The following is a 16118-nucleotide window of genomic DNA, read 5'->3' on the forward strand; positions in this document are numbered from 1 at the left end:
AAGCGGTCTCACCGACTTGTCACCCCGCCAGAGTCATGAAGTCTGTGTCCATTTTGGTGGAGTCTGAGTCTGTATAAAATGGATGGACTCTGACTCCTAAAATATATAATAAATTGGGTACAGTAGTGCATTGCAGGATCTGCTGAATATTTTTTTCATAAGAATTTGGGAAAGTTATGAACTGTCTTATAAATGTCTGTTCTGTTCCTGATCTAAGGATCTGGGCTTTTAGTTGAGATGAATCTGTGCTCCACTTTATTTATATGCATGATCATTATGAGTCATGTATGAGGGAGTCGGAATTGGGGAAATGTCGTAGTCGGCGGTTTGGCATACCGATTCCACAGCCCTGGCGGTGCTTGTATATCACTCCTGCTGAATTCCTTCATTTGTTAACAATGTACAGATACAGTTTTGAGGAGTGTGTTTTAATTGTGAAAACTGAGTCTTTTAAGAGGTGCCAAAGTGATTTCCTAAAGAAGTTTGGAGGTCAAAATCCAATTTCCAAACCGTGTATTGAATCCTTCTTTGAGACTACACTTCAAGGTACTGTGGCCATCAAGTTCGCTTGATTTAACACCACCAGTCATGCTATGACCCCAGACTTCCTAGAGAATACATTCAACAATATGGAACAGCGTGTGAAGGAGTACTTTGACATTTTCAACACCTGTTTTAAAACGTCAGTTTCTTGTAAATCAAGGTGTATATACAGTCCAGATTTCAGTACGATAGATCATCTCTTTTAGAAGTTTCAATAATTTTTCCAGGTAAATAAGCAAGTAGATAATCTGCAGTTTGTTTATTGCTTGCTACTTTTGGAAAATAGTACATCGATAATTGGTGACGCACTAATCAGTGGGGGTCTACCTGCTGAACCCCTATCGATCACTCAGACCCCTGAGAAGTGCAAAACTCTGGCTATAGGAAGACAGAGATCCTGCCTAAGCTTTCAGACTGTAAGAAGTATAGATTCAATGGAAAGTACAGTCCACCTGTGGACTGCATTAACCCCTTTTCAGGGTTAGTGTCAGCCGTCGCCACCACCCCCGCAGGATGTCAGTTCCCGTGGGTGACTGCTGACACACTGTGGTATTAGCACCCGGCTGGTTTTGGAACCGATTGTATCAGAGTAATCCCTTAGATACTGCTGTCAGTTGTGACAGCCAGTATCTAAATGGTTAAAAGATTCCCTGTCCCAGGATTGCCCCCCCATCCTTGCGCGATAGTCACCCAGGATTACAATCATTGCAGTGGTACTCGGAGTTATTCTGATAACCCCAGGGTATGGTGGCCTGTAAGATCCAGCTATAACCAGGGTCTCACAGGCTCTGTCAGCAAGTCACCTAAAGAGCTCAGGCACTGTAGTACTTGAGTACTGCAATGCATGAGACCAACAATCCAAGTAAAAAATATTCATGTTCCACCGTGGGACTTAGTGAAAAAGTTTAAAGGGAACCTGTCACCTCGTTTTGCCGCTATAAGATTCGGCCACTGCCTTTTGGGGCTTATCTACAGCATTCTGTAATGCTGTAGATAAGCCCCCATCTGACCTGAAAGAGAAGAAAAACAAGTTTAATTATACTGACGGCGGTCCGGTCCGATGGGTGTCGCAGGTCCCGGGTACGGCGCCCCCCATCTTCATGCGATGTCGTCCTGCTTGCTTTGTGCCACGCTCCTGCACAGGCATATGTCTCTGCCCTGTTGAGGGCAGAGCAAAGTACTGCAGTAGGCAAGCGCATGGAAAGGTCAGAGAGGTCCGGCGTCTGGGCACTGCAGTACTCTGCTCTGCCCTCAACAGGGCGGAGACGGACGCTTGTGCAGGAGCACGATGCCGGGGAACGATGAAGCAAGCAGGAGGGCGGCATTGCATGAAGATGGGAGGCGCCAGACGCGGGACCAGTGACACCCATCAGACCGGACTGTTACAGAATGCTGTAGATAAGCCGCAAAAGGCAGTGGCTACACCTTATAGCGGCAAAATGAGGTGACAGGTTCCCTTTAAAAAAATTACATAAACGCATAAATGCACACAAATTTCAAAGTAATTTTGTTAAAAACACAGCGTTTGCATTGAAACCAAAATAAACAAAAAATGTAATTGGTATCACCGCCTCCAGAATGGCGTGATCTATAAAACTGGCATGTTTATTCCATATGGTGACTACCATTTAAAAAAATAAACACACCAAATATGTAGTGTTTTCATCATACTGGTACTCATAAAGATGAGTAGAAAGCAATCAAAAAGACCTATATAAAAGCAAAATGGGACAAATGAAAACGCCAAACCGTCCTGCAAAAACTATCCCTATTTATTGCTCATTCAGAGAAAAAATAAGTTACAGCTCTCAGAATGACTGTGAACAAAAAAATCAATTTTTGTAATCTACTGTTTTTATTATGTCAAAGTAGCAAAGATTAAAAAAAATCTAAATCTGGTATTGCTGTTGTCATCGTACTGTCCCAACGAACAAATCTGGCTTATCGATTTACTACACAGTGAACTGTGCCAAAAAAGAATGCATTAGTGCATTAGTTGAATTGATGGTGATGGTCAAACTCTCTGTCCCCGAAAACGGTGCCAAAAAATATCCAACTCGTCGCTCAAAAAATAAGCCCCTCATACAGCTCTGTTTGCCAAAGAATAAAAAAAAGTTACAGCTCAGAATATGGAGGCAATTTTTTATTATCGAAAAAGCATTTTTACTGTGTGATAGAAGCAAAACATAAACCCAGTATAAATCTGGTATCGCTGTAATCATACTGACCCCAAAAATTTGTCTGATCACTTAAACCTCAAAGTAAAATGGACAAAAATAAGAACAATTTCTGTACTGCTTGTCTTTTTGTTCATTCTGCCTCCCAAAAAGACTAGGCTCACATTTATTATCCTGTGCTCTCCGCTGAGTGCTTACTTCGGGGTTTCCATGTAAATCCCCAAAAACTTGATTCGGGCAAATCACCCAACGGAACCACTAACAATAATGAGGCAGATGGAGTCTCTTTTGAACTCCATCTGGTCTCTGTGTCGATGGTGTCCCTCATTTTAGGCGTCTTTTTAACGCACAAGTTATGTGAATGCCTAAAAAGATGGACGCCACTGGAAACTGACAGAAAACAGAGTCATGGCATCTCCATCTGCCTCATAGTGAGTGGTCCTGTCATGAGTTTCATCTGAATTGCTTATTTGTGGCTTATATGCTGTTCTCAGCATAGAACACAAGAATGTGATCCAGCCTTATACTGAAAGCGATAAAAAAAAAATATTATGTACCTCAAAATGTTACCAATAAAAACCTAACTTACTCAACACAAAACCAGTCCTCACTAAGGTCCGTCATCTTTCACTGGAAATTTAGAGGGTCTCTTTTTACTAGTAAAACAGAGACTCAAACAGTGGCACGGCTCCCATCCCCTAGAATAAAATCCGGAGATTTCTGCGCTTCCCAAATCTAATAGCCCCCCCCCCCCCTTCCTTCGAAGCTCCACAGTGCCTAAACTGCAGTAAGCAGCCACATGTTGGCATTATTGTAGCTACGAGAGTGCACTTAACAATATACAGGGTATTCACTTTGGGCACAATGTAGGAGGGCGCTACACTATATGGGGGCAATACATTGTTTAGGGGATACATTGTGTAGGCACTAATCTGGCATATTGTATTTTGCAAATCACCAGAAAAAAATCACAGCTTGGATATTACAAAATAGTCCCTGCAGCCATAGATGAATTCATTGAGAGGTGCATTTTCTACAGACTCACTATTTTTTTTTTTTTTTGTTTTTCATTCTGTACTGGCAAAAGCAAAATAGCGCACCTTCGTTATCAGCCCTGACGTGTGGCTTAACAGTAGTTTCCTACAACATATGAAGCACCGCCTCGTTCGGGAAAAATTGCGCAATAAATTGCGAGGTACAGTTTTTCCTATTAACCCTTTTTCAACAAAAATACATTTTTACCACTAAAATGTTATACTTCCACATCCCAATGTTCTAAAATTGTGAAGCACCTGTACATTCAAACTACTCAGTACACCCCTAAATTAATTCGTTGATGGTTCTAGTTTCCAAAATGAGGTCACTTGTGGGGGGTTTCTGCTGCTTTGGCACATCGGGGCCTCTGCAGATGCGAAATGGCATTCACAATCTATTCCAGACAAATTTATGCTCCAAAAATCAAATGGCGCTCTTTCTGAGACCTGCGATTTGCCCAAAAAGTAAGTTTTTGACCTAGTTTGGGGTATTTTCATGTTCGGAAGTAATTTCTTGACACATGACGAAGTACGTTTTTTTTTTTCCCTATTATCCAATTTGTGAAAATTACAAATCTGGGGCTAAAATAGCGTTTTAGCCGAAAATATGTAATTTTTGTTCTTACATTCACAATTTAAAAAGTCCTGTGAAGCACCTACGGGTTCAATATGCTCAACACCGCTCTAGATGAGCAAATTGTAGGTTCCACTTTTTCAGGTTACCTCTTGCAAAAAAATTAGGGCTAAAGCAACATTTTCACGAAAATGAAAATTTTCTAGATGATTACCTAATGTTATCAAACTCTTGTGTAGTACCCCACAATGCTCACTATATCACTGGATAAAATCCTTGAGGGGTGTAGTTTCCAAAATGGGGTCACTAGTGGGGTCTTCGGCCATTTGGTAGCCTTAGGGACCCTGCAAAGTCAACATCTTGTCTGTAATCTGTCAAATTTTTGTTCCAAAATTCAAATGATACGCCTTCCCTTCCGAGGCCTTCCATTTGTCCAAATAGAGGTTTCTTATAACGTGGAGAAATCTGCGTGCTCAGAAGAAACTAGGTACCAAATAGTGAGATCCATTTTCTTGTGCTCAACATTCTTGAGTAGAAATTGTGATTTTTTTTTTCCATTAATTCCTGTATAGCGCCTGAAGGGTTAACCCCTTTACCCCCAAGGGTGGTTTGCATGTTAATGACCAGGCCAATTTTTACAATTCTGAACACTGTCCCTTTATGAGGTAATAACTCTGGAACGCTTCCATGGATCCCGGTGATTCGGACATTTTTTCGTGACACATTGTACTTAATAATAGTGTTAACATTTCTTTGATATGACTTGCGTTTATTTGTGAAAATTTGGCAAAAATTTTGAACATTTCGCAATTTTCCAACTTTGAATTTTCGTGCCCTTAAAGTGAATCTGTCACCCCATTTTTTGAGTATCAGCTTCCGGCACCGCCATCAGGGGCTTATCTACAGCATTCTGTAATGCTGTAGATAAGCCCCTGATGTAACCTGAAAGATAAGAAAAATGAGTTATATTATTACTCACCGGGGGGCGGTCCGGTCTTGGTCCGATGGGTGTTGCGGTCCCTCGCCTCCCATCTTCTAACGGCGACGTCCTCTTCTTTGCTGCCGGTCGTGGCTCCTGCACAGGCGCACTGCTCTGCCCTGTTGAGGGCAGAGCAGAATACTGCAGTGCGCAGGCGCCAGACCTTTCCCGGTGCCTGCACACTGTAGTACTCTGCTCTGCCCTCAATAGGGCAGAGCAGTGCGCTTGCGCAGGAGCCACGATGGGAAGCAAAGAAGAGGACGTCACCGTTAGAAGATGGGAGGCGCCTGACCGCGACCGCCCCTGGGTGAGTTTAATATAACTCATTTTTCTTATCTTTGAGGTTACATCGGGGGCTTATCTACAGCATTACAGAATTCTGTAGATAATCCCCTGATGGCGGTGCCGGAAGCTGATACTCGGAAAATGGGTGACAGATTCCCTTTAAAACAGAGAAATGTCGCACAAAATAGTTACTAACATTTCCCACATGTCTACTTTACATCGGCACAATTTTGGAACCAAAAATTTTTTTTGTTAGGACGTTATAAGGGTTAAAAGTTGACCAGAGATTTCTCATTTTTACAACGCCATTTATTTTTTTTATTTTTTTTAGGGAACACCTCTCATTTGAAGTCACTTTTGAGGGGTCATAATAATAGTAATAATAATTTGTTTATATAGCGCCATTAATTCCATGGTGCTGTACATGAGAAGGGGTTACATACAAAGCTATAGAGATTGTTTACAATAAACAAATTTACAATGACAGGCTGGCACAGATGGGAGATGACCCTGTCCTTGCGGACTTATATTCTATGGGATGATGGGGAAGAGACAGAAGTTAGGTGGTGCAGCAGCTTAGGTTGTGGTGAGGCAGCAGAATGGTTATTGCAGGCTGTAAGCTTTCCTGAAGAGATGGGTTTTTAGGTTCCCTCTGAATGATCCGAGGGTGGTGGATAATCGGACGTGTTGAGGCTTGGCATTCCAGAGGATGGGGGATATTCGGGAGAAATCTTGGGGGCGGTTGTTTTAGGAACGAATAAGTGTGTAGGAGAGTAGGAGGTCTTGGGAGGATTACGTGAGGGAAGATATTGGGAGATTAGTTCAGAGATATAGGGAAGGGACAGGTTGTGGATGGTTTTGTAGGTCAGTGTTAGTATTTTGAACTGGATTCGTTGGGGAATTGGGAGCCAGTGGAGGGATTTGCAGAAGGGAGAAACAGGGGAGGAGAGAGGTTGATTAGTCGGGCAGCAGAGTTGAGGACAGATTGGAGGGGTGCAAGAGAGTTGTCAGAAAGGCCACAGAGGAGGGTGTTGCAGTAATCAAGGCGGGAGATGATGAGGGCATGCACAAGAGATTTAGTAGATTGAGGGCTGAGAAAGGGTCGGATTCTGGAAATATTTTTGAGTTGGAGGTGGCAAGTATTTGGATGTGTGGTTTGAAGGACAGGGCAGAGACTAGTTACTCCGAGGCAGCGGATATCAGGTGCAGGAAAGGGCGTGATGCCGTTTACCATAATAGATCGGGTAGGGAAGATACGTGAGATGGAGGAAAGATAAGTTCGGTTTTGTCTACATTGAGTTTTAAGAGAAAACAAGGGCGGGGGCGCAGACATAGGGCTTCACCTGGTATAAATCAATTAAAATATAAAAGTACTCTGGAGTACTCACCCTTTATGGGTTGTGTTCAGACACAACCACTCTCAACGTTTGTTGCAGTTATATAGCTGCTGCAGAGCTCGTGCAGGTGGACAGCGTCCACTAGGTATCATAAGTTGAGGATCCAAGAAAAGCACTTCTGAGCATCCGCGCTGCTTTAGTGATAAGAATTCTTCAGAAATCCATATAAATCTTTCAAGTTCTTTATTATATGTACTACAGAAACTATGCGTTTCGAGGTGACAAACCGCACCTCTTCAGGTTACAGTACAGAGTTGTACTGTAACCTGAAGAAGAGGTGCGGTTTGTCACCTCGAAACGCGTAGTTTCTGTAGTACATATAATAAAGAACTTGAAAGATTTATATGGATTTCTGAAGAATTCTTATCACTAAAGCAGCGCGGATGCTCAGAAGTGCTTTTCTTGGATCGTCTACATTGAGTTTTAGGAAGCGAGAGGTGAAGGAGGAGGATATGGCTGATAGACACTCCGGGATTCTGGACAGAAGAGAGGTGACATCTGGGCCAGAGAGGTAGATCTGAGTGTTGTCTGCATACAGGTGGTCCTGGAAGCCTTGGGACTTTGAGTTGTCCTAGGCCAGGGGTATAGATGGAAAAAATTAGGGGCCCCAGGACAGAGCCATGAGTTACTCCGACCGAGAGAGGGCGGGATGAGTAGGTAATGTGGGAGTGGGAAACGCTAAATGTGCAGTCGGAAAGGTAAGAGGCGATCCAGGACAGGGCAAGGTCTTTGATGCCAAGAGAAGAGAGAATCTGTAGCAGTAGGCACTGTTCGACTGTGTCGAAGGCAGAGGACAGGTCGAGAAGGAGGATGATGGAGAACCGTCTGTTGGCTTTGGCTGTAAGTCATTTGTAATTTTGGTCAGGCCAGTTTTGGTGGAGTGGTGGTAGCGGAAGCCAGATTGGTGGTTGTCCAGGAGAGAGTTAGATGAGAGGTGGGAGGAAAGTTGAGCATGGACATGCTGCTCAAGGAGTTTGGAAGCAAACAGGAGAAGTGATATGGGACGATAGCTGGGCATAGCAGTTGGGTCAAGGTTTGTTTTTTGAGGATGTGTGTGATGGTGGCTTGTTTGAAGGCAGAGGGGATGGTGCCAGAAGATAACGATAGGTTGAAGAGAGAGGTTAAGAATGGAATGAGTGTTAGTGAGGTTGAGGAGTTAGGTGGGAAGTGATGGGGTTAAGTGCACAGGTGGTGAGGTGTAATTTGGAAAGGAGATGTATAAGCTCTCCTTCAGTGATGTTGGAGAGGGAGGTTATTATGGAAGGGCAGAGGTCTGGAATATGGAGTGTTTGGGGTGGTGGAACAGTAAAAGTTTGCCTTGTTTGGTCGATTTTATTTTTGAAGTAGGAGACACAGATGAGGGGAGTTGGAGGTGGCAGTGGTGGGCGGAAGAGAGTTGAATGTGCTGAACAGTTGTTTTGGGTTGCAGGACAATGAAGATACAAGGTTTGTGAAATAGGTCTGTTTAACAGAGGTGAGGGCTAATTTGAAGGCAAGTGTAGCTTGTTTGAAAGCAGTGAAGTGGTCTGTCAGTCTATATGATAGAAAATACCCAAAAGTGACAACATTCTAAAAACTGCACCCATGAAGGTGCTCAAAACCACATTTCAAGAAATGTATTAACCCTTCAGGTGTTTCACAGGAAGTTTTGAAATGTTTACATAAAAAAAAATGAACATTTAACTATTTTTCACAAAAAAATTACTTCAGATCCAGTTTGTTTTATTTTTACGAAGGGTACCAGGAGAAATTGCACCCCAAAAGTTGTACAATTTGTCCTGAGTACGCTGATACCCCATATGTGGGGGGTAAACCACTGTTCAGGCGCATGGCAGAGCTCAGAATTTTCAAAGGAAAATTGGCTAGAATTGAGATCGGATGCCACGTCGCGTTTGGAGAGCCCCTGATGTGCCTAAACAGTGGAAAACCCCCACAAGTGACACCATTTTGGAAAGTAGACTCTCTAAGGAACTTATTTAGATGTGTGGTGAGCTATTTGAACCCCCAAGTGGTTCACAGAAGTTTATAATGTTGAGCCGTAAAAATAAAAAATCTAGTTTTTTTTTTTTTCACAAAAATGATCTTTTCACCCCCAATTTTTTATTTTCCCAAGGGTAACAGGAGAAATTGGACCCCAAAACTTGTTGTGCAATTTGTCCTGAGTACGCTGATACCCCATATGTGCGGTAAACCACTGTTTTGGGTGCATGGCAGAGCTCTGTAGGGAAGGTGCACCATTTCACTTTTTCAACGCAGAATTGGCTGGAATTGAGCTCGGATGCATGGTGTGTTATGGAGAACCCCTGATGTGCCTAAACAGTGGAAACCCCCCTAATTCTAACCTCAAAACACCCCTAACCATGGTCCCAACCCTAACTATGGTCCGAAAATGGAAATGAATACTTTTTTTTTTTTTTTTTAATTATTTTTCCCTAACTAAATGGGTGATAAAGGGGGTTTGATTTACTATTTATAGCGGGTTTTTGTGTTTGGCAGCTAAAAAATGCTGTTTATTAAAAGTAGTTTTTGCATCCCCACATTTTGAGAGCTATAATCTTTCCATATTTTGTCCCACAGAGTCATGTGAGGTCTTGTTTTTTGCGGGACGAGTTGACGTTTATATTATTACCATTTTTGGACACATGACCTTTTTTGATTGCTTTTTATTCAGATTTCTGGGAGGCAGAATGAACAAAAAACAGCAATTGATGAATTTCTTTTGGGGGGGGGGGGGGGGGCGTTTATACCGTTCCGCTTGTGGTAAAATTGATAAGGCAGTTTTATTCTTCGGGTCAGTACGATGACAGCGATACCTCATTTATAACTTTTTTTTTTTTTTAATGTTTTGGTGCTGTTATACAATAAAAACTATTATATAGAGAAAATTATTTTTGCGCTTTATTCTGCGAGCTATAACTTTTTTTTTTCCGTTGATGGCGCATATGACGGCTCGTTTTTTGCGGGACAAGATGAAGTTTTCAGCGGTACCATGTTTATTTATATCCATCTTTTTGATCGTGTGTTATTCCACTTTTTGTTCGGCGATATGATGAACATTGTTTTTTGGCCTTTTTTTTTTTAATAGTGTTTACTAAAGGGGTTAACTAGTGGGACAGTTTTATAGGTCGGGTCGTTACGGACGCGGTGATACTAAATGTACTTTTATTGTTTAGATGTGTTAAAAATATTGATTAAATATTGATTTTTTTTTTTTTTTTTTTACAATTTAAAAAAAAAATTAATTTCTTGGTGTCATGACATCGGGTTACCATGGGAGCAATCGGACCCTGCGTCATGCCGCGGGGTCTCCCGATCCAAAGGCAGAGGGGCCGTCACAGCTGACAGCCCCTCTGCCTGCTCCCGGAGCGCTGCAATCATGTTTGATCGCGGTGTTCTGGGGGGGTTAAAGTGCCGAAAGCGGCCCGTGACTGCTCCTGGCACTTGGAGCCCGGTGTCAGCTGTGAGAATCAGCTGGCACCCGGCCGCGATCAGCCGCGCTCCCTCCGTGAGCGTGTCTAATCGCGTGTGACTTACTATTCCGTCCATGGTCATAGGGGCCCATGTCACATTGACGGAATAGTACATCCAAGGTCAGAAAGGGGTTAAATTATTTTCTGACACCAGTTTTAAAGTAGTTGAGGGTTGCTGTTCTTAAAACTGTATCACTTTTGGGGTTTTTCCAGTATATAGGCCCTTCAATATCCATTTCAATCTGAGTAAGTCCCTAAAGAAACCGGTTTTGCAAATTTCTTAAAGAGAAATTGCTGCTAAATTGTTAACCCTTCTAACATCCTAAAAAAATTTGGGGAAAATAATGCAGATGGAAAGTAGCATATGGGAAATGTTAATTATTTTGTACAGCATGACTACTTGGTTTAAGGATCTAAAGATTGAACGTTTGTTATATCTTGAAGCATTCTAGAGTTATTACTACATGTGACACTGGTCAGATTTAAAAAATTTGGCTTGGTCATTAAGGTTAAAATTGGCTTTGTCGCCAGAAGGTTAAGTGATCGGTGGAGATTTCAGGACCCGAACACCCATCAATTGAGCAAGACTTCCCACCCAGACAATTCAAGTGCCTGCAAAATATCTTTACTTTCTCCAAGTTAGGTCTTGCTGTAATTGTACTGACCTGTATAGTCCTATTGCCATGTGATTTTTTGCCAAAAATTTAACCCTGTAAAAACACCCTCCCCCCCCCCCCCCCCCACAAAATGATGGAATTGTGTTTTGTCATTTTTTTACACATTTTTTGTTATGTACATTATTTGGAGAAGTGAATGGTGGTGATTACAGCTAAAACTAACAAGCCCTTCTATGGCTAGGTTAACAAAAAAACAAAAAATAATGGCTCTTAGAAGAGGAGGAAAAAACAAAAGCACCAAAAGGAAAATTGTCTGTGGTTCATAAGGGGTTAAGCTGTTATTTTAGTTCTTGTATGTAGTAGTATTTATTGGTGCTGGGGTAGCTAATGTCTGAGCTTGGCATTTATATGTGCCTTTGATCTGATCAGTAAAGTAATGCTCTTCATTACCGCAGTAAACCTTTACTTATTTTTAAAGGGAAAATGAGGCCTTGTGGAAGGAGGTCCTACAATTACGACCGACACAGCCACAGTTTGAAACTGTGAGTATTCAGTAGGTTTCAGCTGTAGCCAAATTCCTAAAATTATGTCTACGGGTATAATCACAATCCATACTAATAGCTCACCTGTCGCTGGATCCCCCATTTGTGGTTTTGGAGTACTGTACTACTTTTTTGGGGGGAATTTTATGACTTTATTTATGATTTTATTTATGACTTGTTTATAGGAAAACAGACTCTTGGTCTGGCCATTATGTGAGCTTCTGTAGGTGGTGTCAACCAGTAAACCCAAATTATGGATCCCCCTGCTAAGATGGGTGGTTGATCTAAAGGCCCTTTTACATTTAGCGATGCACCAGCGATCCAACCAGCGATCCGACCCGGTCAGGATCGCTGGTGCATCGCTAAATGATCGCTAGTGAGCTTTCATACAGAAAGCTCTCACAGCGATGCAGCAGTGACGCAGCGCAGGATACTCACCTTTCACACACAGCGATCCTGCGTCCTCCCGCCCGCCTCCACGCGTCGCTGGACGCCACAGCAGGAAGTCTCAGGAAGCGCCCGACGAGAAATGGAGCTGGACATTCTCGCGCGATCAGCGATGGACAGCGGGGGAGTCGGTCGCTGGTAAGTATCACACATAGCGATATCGCTAGCAATATCGCTATAACGTCACAAAACCAGTGACGTTTTAGCGATATTGCTAGCGATATTGCTTAGTGTAAAACCCCCTTAAGAATGTGTTCTGTTTGGCATATGTAAAGAAGAGGAATTCCTACCCCTACCCAACAATAATGGGATTGGCAACTGCCGCACTTTTTTTTTTTTTTTTTTTTTTTTTTATGGGACCTGTCACTTGATGCCAGTCAGTCAACTGGAGTAGAGCATGACGAGTCTTGTCTTCATATAGTCACCTGACGGCTCTTCTAACTTCCCCTGAAACACCTGAGCGCGTCAGAGACAAATCTACCCGGCTGCAATTACACAGCCAAGCTCTGCTATTTATTAATTTTATTATGCTTTGCTTTTAAAGCGCTTTTTTTAATTCCGCAGCGCTTTACATACATTCTCATCGCTGTCCCCTATGGGGCTCACAATATAAATTCCCTATCAGTATGTCTTTGGAGTGTGGAAGGAAACCAGAGAACCCGGAGGAAACCCACACAAACATGAGAACATACAGACTCCTTCCAGATGTTGGCTGCAGTGCTAACCACTGAGCCACCGTGCTGCCCACATGCTTGTGGTTCAGGCAGCATGAATCAAGTGATAGGTTCCATTATTGTTACACATCAGCAGCAAAACTTGTGATACATTGTAACATGCCTTAGTTTGGGCATATTTGCCATTTTCACCTTCCAGAAACCTCTACTACCCCTTTCTCTACCTGCAGGCTGCAGATGTTCAGAAATCTATGTTCTGAACAACAGTAACTAATGACACCGAGGAGAAGGAAGGGGAGCGGGTACTTTTTCTCCCCTTTTTATAAGAGACTTGTGATTTGAGAGGGGATGGGAAGCAGCAGACAACTAATTTGTAAGGGTACATTACAGCTTTAAGTGGTTGTCTTTTGTGCAGACAAAAACCATTCTATGTACATTGACACCTGCAGCACTCTGCATGGCAACAATCACTTGATTGAGTAACATGACTGACTCCCTGGCTCCTTCCTCTTGTAAGCAGGCACTGAAAGCACTCACTCCATGCTTACATACCAGCAGCATGATCTGTATCTGCTCCTGCACTGAACAGTTACCTCTCACACACGCTGTATTCCAAGGTCTCCTGCGCCCATGCATCAGTGCTGTATTTCACTGCATTGTCAGAAGCCACTTCTCCCATTCAACACTTATAAACCAGTCTACACTTCCCTTGCATCTGTTTTCCTGACCCCAGGGATATTGGATCAGCTTGACATGTGACCACTGAAGCCAGTCATTGGCCTCAGCAGTGACCTCATTGTTGTTGACGGGTCACCACGGCAGCAGTCACATGTCAAGATGGCACAATGTCTGGTGCTGGGAAGACAATGCAGCAAGGGGCCTATGACAGCAGCAGTCATTTTGGAAGGGGAGTATTACTTTACTTTGTAGACCAGTAATGGCTGGCACTTAAAACCCACTTGAAGAAATGTTTATTTTCTTTGTTTCCTCAACTGTATACAGCATTGTGTGTGAATATTGTGAAGGTAATTAAGAAAAGTGATTCTTGCTACTTTTAATTTGTAGGTTACAGCTTCGCAATCTTTTGAACAAATGGCCACTTTGCAAACAACCCAGTGAGTACATCATACAGTTATGCTGCACTGATAATCTCTGTTGCTTTAACTCCGTGTTGCCAGCTGTGGCTCCCCTAACTACCTGTCAACTTTGGCAGAACAAATATCTTAAATTCTGGCACTTTCTCAAAATACCATGCATCTGTTTTGGTAAAAGCAATCCGGCATAGATTACTTCTGTGTGACAGACTTTTCTGGTCTTGATCTGTAGGTGTAGAGATTGTGCAGTGGTTGTCCGTTCATGATGTGGCTACGGATTGGCAGTGCCAATGTGATCTAATAGTGGAGAGTGGTGCAGGGTGATCATGCAGAGAAATGTGGTATATAATAAATGGTCTGGTTGTACTGGTCCAGTTACTGCTCCATACACTGCTTTGCGGCTGACAAAATATTGCAGCTTTTTTTATGTAGGAGTGTTATAGTGGTGACACTATTATTTGCTCTGCGCTTCTGTGCAGACACAGGCATCACTTTGCTAACGCTTATCAAAGTAGGTGTGACCATGGTGTGGAGATAGTCGAATTGGCACTGCAATGGAAAACTACTCTGGTGTCATTGGCCTCATTTTTCAGCACCCTGTGAGCATTCTACAGTTTTCAGCTTTGAAATTAGAACATTAAGAAGGAAAAGTTGTAGAATTATAGAAAGAACAGGATGGAAAGACACGCACAGATATACATTCTCTTACACACTTTGGCTGCAATTAACTGAGGTTATCAATGGATATCTGAGGAATGTTCTGTCATGCTGAATGTACTTGGTCACAAATATTTAAGATCCGCTACTGGCAGCTCCTTTTTGTGATTTCTTGACCATTGATTTACTCGATGGCACACAAATCTGGAAACACTTCAGGCTATGATACTACATTTAGGCCACGAAGGCTGCTCACAGTAGGTCGAACAATGTGCAGCCCGGCATTGTAATGTTGACAAATGCCTCCTGGTACACTTTGGAGAAATGGCCGTACCACTGGTTAATTGTAACTGGAATGAAGACTAGAGAGCTCTGGCTACCGTATATTATGCCACCCCACACCATAATCCCGGGAGTAGGATCGTTGACATTTCCTCGTGAAGGCCTCTTTATGGCATTTCTCATGTGGTCTACAACCCAGCTATCATTGTGTCCAGGACTAAAAGTGGGACGCTGAAAAGAATAGACCTCCATTCCAGCCTCCATCGCTATCTTACTCTATAGCATGAGAAAGTGAGAACTGTGGCATTAGGTCAATGGAACACCTGTATGTGGACGCCTAGTTGCATGTTGCTCGTGCTACTGTAGGCAGCCTGCATGGCCTAAATCTACTACCATGACCCGCAACATCTCCAGACTTGTTTCCCAACGGGCACATCCAGGGTGTCCTTTGTCGGCAATTACAAAGGGAAGTGACAGCAATGGAGGTGCCCAAGTTCGTCCAGCATAGCAGAACATTCTTCAGACAACATGCCAAGGTGTGTAAGTGCATGTATTTCTGAAGATTGCTAACATGTCTATCAGTTCTGTGGTTTCCATAAGTTCATGACTTTTCCATATTGCTGTTGCAATTTCAGTGTTGAACAGTGCAATATATTCCGAAAACATGCAGGATTTGTTTTACACCAAGTGTGTGTTCACCTTTAGAAGATAATCCTGGAGTTTATAAGGAGACTCACTTAGCAGTTTTATGCAGATTAACGTAATCTAGCTATGTTACTTTTGTATTGATCACAAATGGCTTTCAAATCTAAAACCTCACAGAGCAATCTGTACCGGCACGTTGTCTACACCAGTGTTTCCCAAACTCCAGTCCTATACAGATCATGTTTTCAGGATTTGGTGATGGAATTGCTAGCACGGCTTCTGAAACTGCAACTGGTTTTTACCTATACAATACATGTGTTGGGGGCCGTGAGGACTGGGGTTTGGGAAACGCTGGTATACATTAAGCTTGTGCTGCTTGTGTGCAGGGCCTAGTGTAAAGCTTGGGCTGCTTGTGTGCAGGGCCTAGTGTAAAGCTTGGGCTGCTTGTGTGCGGTGCCTAGTGTAAAGCTTGGGCTGCTTTTGTGCGGTGCCTAGTGTAAAGCTTGGGCTGCTTGTGTGCGGTGCCTAGTGTAAAGCTTGGGCTGCTTGTGTGCGGTGCCTAGTGTAAAGCTGGGGCTGCTTGTGTGCGGTGCCTAGTGTAAAGCTTGGGCTGCTTGTGTGCGGTGCCTAGTGTAAAGCTTGGGCTGCTTGTGTGCGGTGCCTAGTGTAAAGCTTGGGCTGCTTGTGTGCGGTGCCTAGTG

The 16118-nt window shown here is 43.0% G+C and overlaps 1 protein-coding gene across 5 annotated transcripts in view; it reads left to right on the forward strand.

Moving 5' to 3' along the window:
• LOC141089375 (uncharacterized) overlaps positions 1-16118 on the forward strand; it is a 132681-nt gene that overhangs the window by 44438 nt on the left and 72125 nt on the right. For 4 of the 5 annotated variants that reach the window (XR_012232264.1, XR_012232265.1, XM_073575735.1 and 1 more), the window contains exons 5-6: positions 11555-11618; positions 13805-13854. Coding sequence is in view for 3 of the 5 variants with exons in the window: in XM_073575735.1 (XP_073431836.1) it covers positions 11555-11618; positions 13805-13854 (114 nt within the window). In the remaining 2 variants the exon portion in view is untranslated. The remainder of the gene's footprint in view (positions 1-11554; positions 11619-13804; positions 13855-16118) is intronic. The other variant, XM_073575734.1, reaches the window with a different exon arrangement.

Source organism: Dendrobates tinctorius, unplaced genomic scaffold (assembly GCF_039654945.1).
Source record: "Dendrobates tinctorius isolate UK_male_01 unplaced genomic scaffold, ASM3965494v1 ptg000046l, whole genome shotgun sequence".
In the NCBI taxonomy this organism is placed as follows: Eukaryota; Metazoa; Chordata; class Amphibia; order Anura; family Dendrobatidae; genus Dendrobates; species Dendrobates tinctorius.